General features: G+C 39.8%; 1 protein-coding gene across 2 annotated transcripts in view; it reads right to left on the reverse strand.

Annotated features, from left to right (window-relative positions):
• The window catches only part of Utp15 (UTP15 small subunit processome component), a 43,240-nt gene extending 30,753 nt beyond the window's left edge, over nt 1-12,487 (reverse strand). Inside the window, exons 1-10 of one of the 2 annotated variants that reach the window (XM_048368176.1) lie at nt 12,391-12,487; nt 10,578-10,755; nt 9,048-9,140; nt 8,760-8,944; nt 7,880-8,058; nt 6,440-6,565; nt 5,642-5,777; nt 3,112-3,196; nt 1,912-2,061; nt 819-920 (exon numbers count right to left, since the gene is read on the reverse strand). In XM_048368176.1, the coding sequence (XP_048224133.1) occupies nt 819-920; nt 1,912-2,061; nt 3,112-3,196; nt 5,642-5,777; nt 6,440-6,565; nt 7,880-8,058; nt 8,760-8,944; nt 9,048-9,140; nt 10,578-10,667 (1,146 nt within the window). In that variant the 5' untranslated portion in view covers nt 10,668-10,755; nt 12,391-12,487. Of the gene's footprint in view, nt 1-818; nt 921-1,911; nt 2,062-3,111; nt 3,197-5,641; nt 5,778-6,439; nt 6,566-7,879; nt 8,059-8,759; nt 8,945-9,047; nt 9,141-10,577; nt 10,756-11,716; nt 11,845-12,390 lie in introns of those variants that run through there. The other variant, XM_048368177.1, reaches the window with a different exon arrangement.
• Between the last annotated feature and the right edge of the window lie 301 nt (nt 12,488-12,788).

Genomic DNA, 12,788 nt, shown 5'->3' on the forward strand with positions numbered 1-12,788 from the left:
GGGGGGTAAGGGGAGTTTCACTGGCCTCCAACTCTACATAGCCAAGGCTAACACTGAATTCATGACCCTCCTGTCGCAGCCTCGCCAGTGCTAAAAATGAAGATAAGCACCACCAAACACAGCTACTAAAATGATTGTTTTAAAAAATGTTCCTCACCAGGGCTGGGGATATGGCCTAGTGGCAAGAGTGCTTGCCTCACATACATGAAGCCCTGGGTTCGATTCCTCAGCACCACATATATAGAAAATGGCCAGAAGCGGCACTGTGGCTCAAGTGGCAGAGTGCTAGCCTTGAGCAAAAAGAAGCCTGGGACAGTGCTCAGGCCCTGAGTCCAAGGCCCAGGACTGGGGGGGAAAAAAAAAAAGTTCTTCACCATGATAACCTATACAGAACTCTAGAGACTCACACACGAAGTGTCAGGCGAATGGAGGCTACCCAGACTAAGGGAGGAACCCAAAGGTGGAACTTCTCTCAACATTTGAAATACTACTTATCAAAACAAATTCCAACCATTGGAAATAGGAATGTTTTGGTGGTGGTGGTGGTATTTTCGCTTTTGGGGTTTTGGGTTTTTTTTTCAGGGGAGGCAAAGAAAGGGAGGAAGAAAGGGTAAACAGATGCAATCATTCTAGTCAGTAAACCCTATGTGAAAAATAAATGATGTAACTGTGGGCAGGGGTCGGAAGGGAAAACAAAGGAAGGGGTGACGTTATCTGAGAAAGGTACTCATTACATGACTTAGGAAAAGGCAATCCCTCCATATAATACCTTAATAGTAACAATAAAATTATATTTTTAAAAAATGCTCCTCACTTACCTCAAGGACTCTGTCCAGTGCCTGAGAGACCCGAAAATTTTTCAGGTCTCTGTCATATGATTCTAGTTTTTTCTTTGTTGGCCTGTTGATCAAAATGTCATCCTAAATAGAAATGTAAATTTGTACAGAAGGAAAATCAGTATCTATAGAGTTCCACTCAAAACACACATTTTAGTATAAAGTGACACTATTAAAAAATAAAGGGGCCTTATACTGTATTGCAAATTATGTTCATATGCATGTAATCTAAACTGAAAGAAAATGGAATGAATAATTTGCCATATCAGTGTGCCTTTGTGACATTTAACTTAGAAAAAACACAACCATCTCAACTCTGGGCAAAAACTACTCATTTCAGCTTTCTTTATAAACCAACCAGTATAATTTAGTAAAAAGAAATAAAACAAAAATCAGAAATATTGCGACTAGTCCTAACATCCCCAGATGTTAGAATCTATCAAAATGTCTCTGTGCCTAGAATACCATGAAAAACCTTTGGAACAACCAATAGACACTAAAATAAATGAAAAGTAAAATAGGCTATCAGTGGGAATGGAGAGAGTGAAATAGGGAGGGTAGATGGGGATAAATATGGCCAAAGTAGTTTTTGCATGAGAACAGAACAATGAAACCTGTTATAATTGTTTTAGAAATGGAAGAGAGTAAGGAAGTAATAGAGGAGGTGAGTTTGATTGGGATATATTGTATGCCTCTATGGAAATGTCACAATGGAACCAACTACCTTGTACAACTAAGGCATGCTAACAAGAAATGCTTAAAAAATATAGAAATAAAAATAACAAAATAAAACGTGGGTAACTCAATCTTCCGAAGTACAAATATGGAAATTACTGGTTAGAGTAGTTTAGAAGGTGAAATCAGGTAGTATGTGAAAAACACAGTTTTCACATGGTAAGTAGGGAAAGTCATGCTTGTCGTCCATTATTCTTCAATTGCATCCTCAAATTTAGCAACCTGGCACCAATCTCAGGGCAGCAACAAGTAAACAGAACACCATGTGAAGTACGATTTCCAGTTACACACAGAGATAGGACACGTTACATTTTAAAACACTGTAGAAATACACAATTACCCGTTGCTTCATGTAATTCTTTCCTTTAATAAAGGTACGGTATGCAGGCCTTCTCCTCCTAGGAAAAGATTCTTTCTTTGTCTCAGATTTCCGGTGTTTAACACTGAGTATTCCATTGGTCATTCCCACGACTATTGTCTCATCTTCGTGCTAATAGCAATTAGAAAAACAAGTTAGTCTATTCCTAATTAGTCAGTTACAGTATCTTTACTAAGTAACTTCTAGACCCTGTTTCCACTTGTCCCCTACTATCACTACCAGTAGTTCCTTATAGGCTTATTCTGCCTAACAATTACCTGCAAAATGTTAAGAGCAAAGTCCTGTGTTTTACTATGTTGACAAAACATTGTATCTATGTAAAACATAACTAGCAAAATTTGAATAATAATATTAGTGATACGTATAATGCAATAATATAATGCTAAAATTAAAATGTTAATGAAGTCATAGCAAATATCACTACTTTTCTATATCACTCACAGAGGTACCACTTTCCCCAAGCTTTCCCCTATAATATTCTTTCTTTTTATGCCAGTCCTGGGTCAACTCAGGGCCTGAGCACTGTCCCTGGCTTCTTTTTGCTCACGGCTAGCACACTACCACTTGAACCACAGCGCCACTTCTGGTCTTTTCTGGATATGTCGTGCTGAGGAATCGAACCCAGGACTTCATGTATATGAGACAGGCCCTTTACCACCAGGCCACATTCCCAGCACCCCCACCATAATATTTTTTATTGAGCTTTCCTCTCCCAATTCAGATTTCTATATAATGTATTCAAATCTCCTCCTGCCCCAAAGCGGCTACTTGTGAAACTTGATAGTGCACATTCCAGCCAGCCTAGTCAAACTAACAAAAAGAGCTACTGCACTTGGTTCTCCCTTCTTGACACCAACATTTTTGTCTGTGTTTCAGAAAATCAACTTTCTTTTCTAAAGATAATGTCCTTTAATTGGTTAAATAAAGATTTAGCAACTGCTTAGACTCAACAGTGTTAGCAAGGACTACAGCACAATGCAATGAATGAGACGTAAAGTGGAACTCTGCTAAGTTATTAGGATAAGACATATTCTAGCAACTGTCTTCACTCAAGTAACTAATGTGGCTCATTCAAAACCAAAGACAAATACTAACATTTCACTTTAGTTTCAATTAGCAGGCAAAATTGGTGGTAACTTTAACAGAGCTAACAGTACTTACTGCAAGCGCGAGACTCAAAATTGAAGCAGCATAATCAAAACTGTGGACTACTTTGTAGGAAGTTGTACTGTACACTTTCACCTTCCTAATTAAAAAAGAAAGGAAGCTTTGTTTAAAAAAAAAATCAACTTGGAAGCCAGGCACCAGTGGCTCATGTCTATAATTCTAACTACTCAGGAGACTGAGATCTGATGATCACAGTTTGAAGCCAGCAAGGGTGGGAAAATTCATGGGATTCTTATCTCCAATAAACTAAACAAAGCCAGGAGTGAAGTTGTGGCCTAAGTGGTAGAGCACTCGCTTTGAGCAGAAGCTCAGAGGCAGTACCCAGGCCAAATTCAAAGCCCAGGAATGGCACACACGCACACACAATCACCTTGGAAATGAGTATGAAAATGTCTGCTGTTTTGCAAACTCAAATATATGACTCAATATATAAATATTAAACTCAAAACTAAAATACACACAACAGTAAAGAAAAACAATGATGCAGTGTGAATTACAATGTATATCATCACTGAATCCCTTCAAATGAACTACATTTCAGCATAAACCACTTGAACAAAGACTAAGTGGACACTTAGGAAAGACAGCAAAGGACAGAGTATGAACCACTGTCATTTACAGATAAAACTTAGGAGTGAAACGTAAGTATCAATGATATCCATTGCTGAGTGGAAATAAAGAGTTCTCACCCTTAACAATACAGATGCTTCTGGGCAGAGAACCCTGTGTTATGGGGGCTCTTCTATGTTCTGTAGGTCATTAACAACATGCCTGGCCTCCATTCCCTACCACAGCAACAGCATACCACCCCAAGATTGTGACAAGTAACCATGTCTCCAATTCTGCTGAAGACCCCAGGGAACAAAAATTAATCCAGAGAGCCAATTTAAACTTAGCTATGTTAGGAAACTATATATATATATATATATATACATATATATACACACACACACACACACACACACACACAGAGGAGAAACACATATATAAACACCATTATACACACACATATATATACACACATAGAAATACCATATATATATACAGAAACACCACATATATATGTATACATATACATATACAGCTATACAGCAAACACCATTACAGAGTGTTTTACATGGTTATACAGTAAGTTCATGTGGACTAAAATGATTTCCCAGCTTTTAGAGTACTTATACTTTTCTAACACATGCTGAAAACCAACTCTTTTCATAAGAGGGAGGAAGGAATAGAAATACAGAAATAACAAGACCAACAATAGATGGATATAAGTTTACAACTGTGCCATAGAGTTCTAGACACATATGGCAAATGAACCCTGAAATGTAGCTCATAAAAATGAGTAATTTGTTTCATTCAATTTTAATTGAATTTAAAATTGAAAGTAAATTGCAGGAGTTGTAGAATACTATATCTATGTATGCCTTAGAAGCTTAATTTGTCTCTAGTGTCTTAATAACTGTATACTCATAAATGTGAAATGGCAGTATATATATACTGCCATTTACTTTACTTAGTACCTAAGTAAAATATGCAATGAAAGGACTAGACACTGGTGGCTCACATCTGTAATCCTAGGTATTTAGAAGGCTGAGATCCAGAGGATCAAAGTTGGAACCCAGCTTGGGCAGTGAAGTCCATGAGACTAAATCTCCAATTAACCAGCAAAAAGCAGGCGTGTAGGTATGACTTGGGTGGTATAATACCATCCAAGCAAGCTGAGACAATGTGAAGCCATGATTTCAAAACCTTGTACCAGAATATATATATATACACACACGTACACACATATGTATTAGAAAAATAATTTTATCTAATTGTTCTTTTTTAATTTGGCTACTAAAACATTTGAAGTTACATATGTATGTAGCTCATTATATTGGGTAGCAACATTTTAGAATATTTTAACAGAATACTAAATTATCTATTTAAACTGATTTTTTTTCAGTGTTGAAGACTGAACCCAGACCCCCACACATGCCACTGAGCTATACCCCCAGTCTTCTAATGTGAGTAGCTATATACAATTATAGTATTGGGTTAATATTAATATTATGAAATGTTCATATCAAGTTTTAAATTTTGAAGAATGTAACCTAGACTAATATATATGCTTTTAATAAAAATTTTACAAGATAAACCTACAATAATTTTTAAATAAATTACTGTAATGTTTAATGCCCTAGACTGGTAAAAAGGTGATTATGATCAAGCATCATATATATATATATATGGAACGGATTTGTTAAAATGAAAACTCCCTTGTGCAGTTAACAGATAGCAATAAAAATATAAGAAAATATAAAAGAAAACAAAATCCAAATGGGGCTGTAATATTGCTTAAACAGAAGCTAAAGTAATGAAATATTTTAAGGAGAAAAATAAATAGCTATACGCAACTAGATTCCCACTCTCTAAGGAAATCTTCAGAACATTTATCAACAATGTTGTTAAAATAACCATTTTCTCAAGAAGTAGCACTTGTTCACTGATAATGACGAAGAAAGAAAATGAAAATGCTAACCTATCTAGTGAACCAGAGAGTAACCTCTGACCCGAGCTGCTCAGACACAGACACGTCACGGTTTTATGATGATTTTTCAAAGATACCAGCAACTGTCCTCCTTTTAACATGTCCCAGACTTTAACATAACGACCTCCTAAAAATGGAAATAATTATTAGTTTGATATTCCACCAATATACTAAAAAATTTAAACATCACAAAGCGTTTTTCACTGGAAAGCCCTAGAGTGGAGGCTAAGGGAAGAGCCGGACGGCTCAGTTTAAGTCCTGGCTCTAAGACTCACTGTGTGTCCAGCAAGTTCCATTCACTACATTGCTTGACTGGTTGAGGTAACAGGCACACAACAGCAAAGTGCTTGGTTGAGGGTGGGTACTCAACAAATGGTAACCGTCTGCCTATACTACCTACCAACTGTTTGAAAAACAGATGTGTTTCAAGTTAAGGGAACACTGGTAAATTATAAATAGCAACTGATAAAGAAATATCTGGGGCTGGGGATATGGCCTAGTGGCAAGAGTGCTTGCCTCGTATACACGAGGCCCTGGGTTCAATTCCCCAGCACCACATATACAGAAAATGGCCAGAAGGGGCGCTGTGGCTCAAGTGGCAGAGTGCTAGCCTTGAGCAAAACGAAGCCAGGGACAGTGCTCAGGCCCTGAGTTCAAGCCCCAGGACTGGCCAAAAAAACAAAAACAATAAAGCAATCCACCTGTTAAAATAAAAAAAAATTAAAAAAAAAAAGAAATATCTGATACAAGACCAACAGTATTGGTGAAAGCTATTTTTAAAAGAAATACCTGAAGACACCAGAAGACCTCCAGAAGGGAAAAGCAAGACGCTCTCCACTGGCTGCCCATGCTCCACACAGAGGACACTTTCCTTCGTTCGTGCATCATACATCTTGACAGTATGATCATATGACCCTAAAATGTAAAAGGTTATCTCTAATTATACACGTATGTCTCCAGATACAACTTTTAGAAGAAGAAAAATCCTCAGATGAACATTTTTTAAACCAAAGGCCGGGTACGGTGGCATATGCCTGTAATCTCAACTACTCAGGAGGCAAAGTTAGAAAGGTTTCAGTTTAAAGTCAACCCAGGCAAAATCATGACATCCTATCTTTAAAAAACAAATAAATAAGCCAGCGCCAGTGGCTCATACTGGGATCTGAGGATTGTGGTTCAAAGCCAGCCCAGGCAGGAAACTCCCTAAGTCTCTTATCTCTAATAAACTACTCTGAAAAACCAGAAATGGCACTGATGCCCAAGTGGCAGAGCACTCACCTGGAGCAAAAGAAGCTCAGGGACAGCACCCAGGCCCAGAGTTCAAGCTCCAGCAAGGGCAAACAAACAAGTGAACCAATAAATAGCTAGCAAAAGGACTGGGGCAGGATTGAAGTAGTAGTGCTTGCCTAGCAAATACAAGACCCTGAGTTCAAACCTCAGTATCACATATGTATGTGTGTGTATATATATGTTTGTGTGTGTGTGTGTGTATATATATATATGTTTTTCCCATAAAGATACAGTAGTTCAAATCTTCTTGCCACTACTGTTTCTGAAAAAGCACTACACAATATTACATATAATCTAACTTGCTCTGATCATACACCTAGCCATAGCTGTACACAATCACTGTGGAATCCTCTGGGGATCCCTGTACAGGCACCAAAAAAACAAGTGTACTTCAGGACACTGCAGTGCCCTGGCTCAGGAGGCTGACGGAGCCCCAGGGTGCTGCCCCACCATAGTCTGCCTATTACATTTTCAAGACAGTCTGATATTTCCAAACATCTTTGAAGAAACAAGAACCACCAAAAGGACTGGGAATGTGGCCTAGTGGCAGAGTGCTTGCTTAGCGTGCACAAAACCCTGGGTTCGATTCCTCAGCACCACATACATAGTAAAAGCTGTAAGTGGCGCTGTGGCTCAAGTGGTAGAGTGCTAGCCTTGAGCAAAAAGAGCAAAAAGAAGGGACAGTGCTCAGGCCCTGAGTCAAGGCCCAAGATTGACCAAAAAAAGAAAGGAACCACCAAAGGAGAAAAAAAAAATTTAAACTAGATCATTAATTAATCAGAAATATATTTTTAAATTTTTTGTGTGATGTTGGGAATTGAACCCAGGACCTTGTAAAAACCAGGCAAGTATTTTACCACTAAGCAACACTCCAAGCTCTGAAAATGAAATCTCTCCATACCCAAAGAATATCATCACCATGAAGTAAAGTTCATCTACCTGTTACAAAAAGATCTGGGTTCAGTCTGCTAGCACATCCACACCTCACGTAATCAGAATGTTCTTTGAATGTCAGAATTTCTTTGGAGTTTGGAATATCCCATAATTTAACTGTATAATCATCAGCTCCAGAAACCACATGGTATTTGTCAGCTGTAAAATCCACTGTATGAACTGCTCTGAAAAACCAAAGGTCAATATATTAAAGTGTAAGAAAAGACTATATTCCTTGTATGTTCTAACATAAAGAGCTCCTTCCCGGAGTTAAAAAAAATTTTTTTTAACTCATTTCAGAGAATATTTATAGGAGAAAACTTTTGTAACTGTGGTATTTAAGAATACCACTCTACTGTCAAAAAGAATATTAAGCCACAGCCTTAAAAGTATATTTTCTAGTATGCTAATAATTCCACTAAATGGCCTAATAAAAATGAATGAAAAAAATGCTAGAGAAAAAGCACATTCTTTAATAAAGACTTGCCACTAAGAATCGGATTAAGTGAACTGCTGTTGTTTTGAAGTGTTTCAATTAGAACATTTGAGTAGAACAACTGTACGTTCAATTTTAAGATTATAGTTATGTGGACACCTTTAAATCAATGATTCATAACCCCTGTGCTAGATTACAGACTCACTGAAGTTACTGGAAGCTACACAAGACATCTGCTCATTTCCTAAAATATCACAACAATCCTAGACAATTCATGAGTCCCATGAACTGGGCCATGTGATCCAACTTAAGTTCTGTATCTCAGGACATACAGGTACATAGTCAAAGAATGGAAGCTATATTATTCAAAGCCCAAAGAGAGAGCTTTCAACAAAACAAAACGAATTAAAATTTTAAAAAACAACAACATAAGAACCACTTGACCCTTACTTGGTATGGCCTTCAAACTGTCTAAGTGGGGCCCTCCCACTTATATCAAAAAGCTGAACAACACCATCTTCACTTCCAGCCACAAGCAACTGACCATCCTGTCGGAAAGTAGCACAGTATGCTGTGTCTTTAAAACGCGAAAAGGTTTTTATAGGTTCTTGGGAGTATCGACCATAAATGTGAATCTATAAGACAAAAAATACATAAACAAACAGTATTTCCCAAATGACTCAAGATCAGTAGAAAAACTACATAAAATACAGTGAAGAAATGCACTACTGTACTTACTCTTGAGGAAGCTGTTACTGCATAGTTATATGGAGCCTGAGGAGAAAAGTCTACTTTTGATACTGCACCAAATTCCTTTATCTGAACAGGGGTCTTAATGAAAAAGAACAAAGTATTAACAGAGTTACAAGTGGGGGCAAGGCACATTTAAACATTACATACTTTCTTATAGATGGGCTTCTTTTTGTTCTTAGTAACTTAGTTGCATTTACTTTAGCAATATAAAGGAAGCAATAATGGTCTACATCCCATGACTAGAGTATTGCTGCCATTAAAATAAGTAAATATAAGCTAGAAAGCTATATCTCATTGTCTTTTCAGCTGCCTAGTTTACTCCAATTCCTGCTAGGAAGGTGGGAAGTTCTGACTATACCAGTGTACATTTAACTAAGATTTTTAAATTAACACAGAGATGATTACACTACATAGGCAATGAAGGTAGGTCTACACCTTGTTTTTGCTAAATAACTTCCCAGCTAACTTTTCATGAGTGGTAGATTTAGTGTCTGCTTATAAAGAAATATCATTTACTATATTATTCTACTACTAATAGACACAAAATTTACAAAAATTCTAATATTAGCTGAGCACTGGTGGTTCTCACCTATAATTCAAACTACTGGGGGGTTGACTATCAAGGAGATGATGGTTTGATGCAGAAAGGTCCGAGAGATCCCATCTCAACTAAAGAAGCCGGATATAGTGAGGAGAACCCATCATGCTAGCTATGGTAAGCAGTGAAAACAGTAAGACTATAGTCCAAGTGCAGGCTCAGGCAGGAAGTAGACTCAATCTCAAAAATAACAGTGCCAATAAGAGCCAGAGGCATGATGCAGTATGCCTATCAAACACAAGGCCCTGAATTCAAACTCCAGTACCACCAAGAGAAAAGAAAAGCATTTACTAATACTAATCATCACTATACAGATCTTAAAAACTTTAAAAGTACATTCATTGAATATGTTCCAAGCTGTGTGAGTGTAAGCCAAAAGGCATTCACAATTTTTTTTTTTCAAATCATGAAAGATGTTGTCAGGTTGCCATCCAGAAAATGATCACCAATTCCCTTCCTTCAAGTAGTAATGATGATCAAAATGTTGCACATATGCCAACTTAACAAATCAAAATAGTACCTGAATTATTGTTTCTTACTTATGTGTGAAACTAGCTAATATATTCCAATGCCCAGTTTATATTTCTGGTTTCACAAACTTCCCCACACCCAAGCTTTTCCCATTTATCTATTCAATTCTTTTAAAATTCATATGTAAACTTTAAGAACCAATTTCATAATATTTCTTTCTTTGATTAAGACTCTTGCATGAGATTCATATTTAAGTCATCTGGCACTGACTAATTACATATTCTATGCTAAGGATGTATAGTCTGCCAAACACTAAGTGGCTCAGACTGTTTTCAGTTAACAGCTATGCCAGCATATCTGAAGTACAGTATATGCTGGACAAGTTTCATAAATGCATGAAGAAATAAATGTACAAATCCCCTCCTCCCTCCCTACTACCCACATACCTTATAGTTGTTCCAGTACACAGTATCTTGTGTGATCTTCTCACCAAGTATAGGATAGGTTTGAATAGCTACAGGCTTATAACTAGACATTGTTACATATAATTTCTCTGTTGTCCAAGGCTCAGTAACTTGGTAGTGATATTAGAAATAATTCAATTCCAGTGACTCCACTTTAGGTCTGAAAAAGAGTGTGTTTTAAAGCATGCATTATTCACAAATTTATATCTACAGGTATGATTTTCATTCTTTCTTTCTGAAGGCTATGTAGAGTTTATAGGCTAGTGATCATACTTTACAAGCTACGTAAAGCCAGGTTTCCAGGAAACCTTCTCTGCTCTCTGAGGGAGGGTCCTGGCCATGACTTCAAGAGACTCTCAGTTCATGTAATCGCACTGCAATGAAATGATCTCTCTTCTTTTTTCCTTTCTCATTTTTTATTATTTCAGATAAAGTGTTTCGCTATGTAGTACAGGCTGCTGTGCCACTATGCCCAGCTTGAAACCATCTGCTTTCCTGTTAAATTGAACAATTTGCCTGGAAGCTTTTCTAAGTGCTCAAAGAGCGCATGTGGAAGGAAGGAAAGGAAGCATTGCATAAGTTTCTATGGGAAAAATACAAAATTAAAATCACAAGTGGAGTCTATAACATCAACAAATACTACACAGCAGGTGCTCATAAACTTTTTTCTGTAAAAGGCCTGATGGTAAATATTTTAGGCTTAGAAGGCCAATATGCAAAATGGAAGACAATATGTAGTTACATATATAGAGAGGGGGAAAAAAGTCCCAAATCTTTACTAACAATATTCCCCAAATAATTATGAGTACAACTTTTGTTTATGAATGAAAAGATTCCAGGTCAAACTCAGTACTTCCTATGACCAAATCGACTGCATATGCTCATCTGTAAAAAGCTTTCTTGACTAAGTGGATACAGAAAAACAGGTGCTCAGACAGATCTGCCCCTAGGCCCACTGCTCCTTTTACAATGTAGGAGTGCCATCTAAGTCTGTCTTTTTATTTTTTGTTGTGATTATAAGGGTGATGTACAGAGGGGTTACAGTTACATAAAGTGAAGCAATGGGTCATTCTTTTCTTGGACAATGGTCACCTCTTCCCTCGATCTCTCCCAGTTTTTACCTCCGGTCCCCAGCCACAAGTTGTAGTTAGTTAGTTCATTTTCAACACGGTGTCTAGTGAGAACCCCTGCTGCTAGATCTGCCTTACTAGCCAAGAGCAGTAGCAGTGGCTTCTCGGATAACTAAGTGAAGAATTGGTAGGGCGTGGGGAGAAGAGGCGCAAGTCGGCATCTGGCAAAAAAAAAAAAAAAATGATGTGAAAATAAGCGGAAGGAGTATGATCTAGCGGAGGTCTGACTAACAGGCAACTAACTCGGACTAGCTGAATAACAAGTACGCCCGGCTCCAGGCGCCACAACGCTGCCTAGACGATCGAGTAACTGGCTGGGCGTCAAGTACGGAGCACTGGGTGAGAACTCGAGAGAGGAAGATCTTCAGTCCTACCAAAGGGGTGCAAAGGATGGAGAGGAAGCTCCAGAGCGAGGGAACTTCTAAGCCAAGCCCGGGATGGGGAAACTCCGCCCCGGCCTTGAGGCGGTGCGGATCGCCCGCGGGATGAGACCGAGCAGGGAAGCGGAGGTGACAGGAAACCGCGAGGGCCGGGAGAGGCCGGAGGAGTTCACGCCGCTCCCGCGGAGCCCCCGGGGGGCCGGCCAGGCGCGCCGGGCCGGAGACCGCAGCGAGGCCCGCGGACGGCCGGGGCCAGCCCCCGGGGAGGCCGCCGTCGCCGCCTACCTGCGCTGGGTCCCCCGGGGTCCGCCGAGACGCTCCGATCGCCGGGACCACGCCTGCGGCTCCGCCAGCTTCCCAAGCAGCCCGAAATCACGCGGCCCGGCGGGAGCCGGGAGCCGGCAGCACGCTCGACAGCGGGCGGGCGACGGCGCGCGGAGATGACGTCACGGCACATGCTCGAAAGGCTCCCGGCGCCGAGACGGGCTACGCGGGGGCGTGGCTACGCGGGGGGGCGCGGCCGCGGGGGCGGGGCTGCCGGGGGCGGGGCCACGCGGGCGGGGCGTTCCGGGGAAGGGGGCGTGGCCTGCCAGGACCCGGCTGGGGTCCGGCCCGCCCCCCGGGGGGCCTAGAGCTGTCAACGGACGTGGCGCTTCCCCCGCCGCGCCGCGCCCCGGCCGCTG

This window comes from Perognathus longimembris, chromosome 19 (genome assembly GCF_023159225.1).
Source record: "Perognathus longimembris pacificus isolate PPM17 chromosome 19, ASM2315922v1, whole genome shotgun sequence".
Classification (NCBI taxonomy): Eukaryota; Metazoa; Chordata; class Mammalia; order Rodentia; family Heteromyidae; genus Perognathus; species Perognathus longimembris.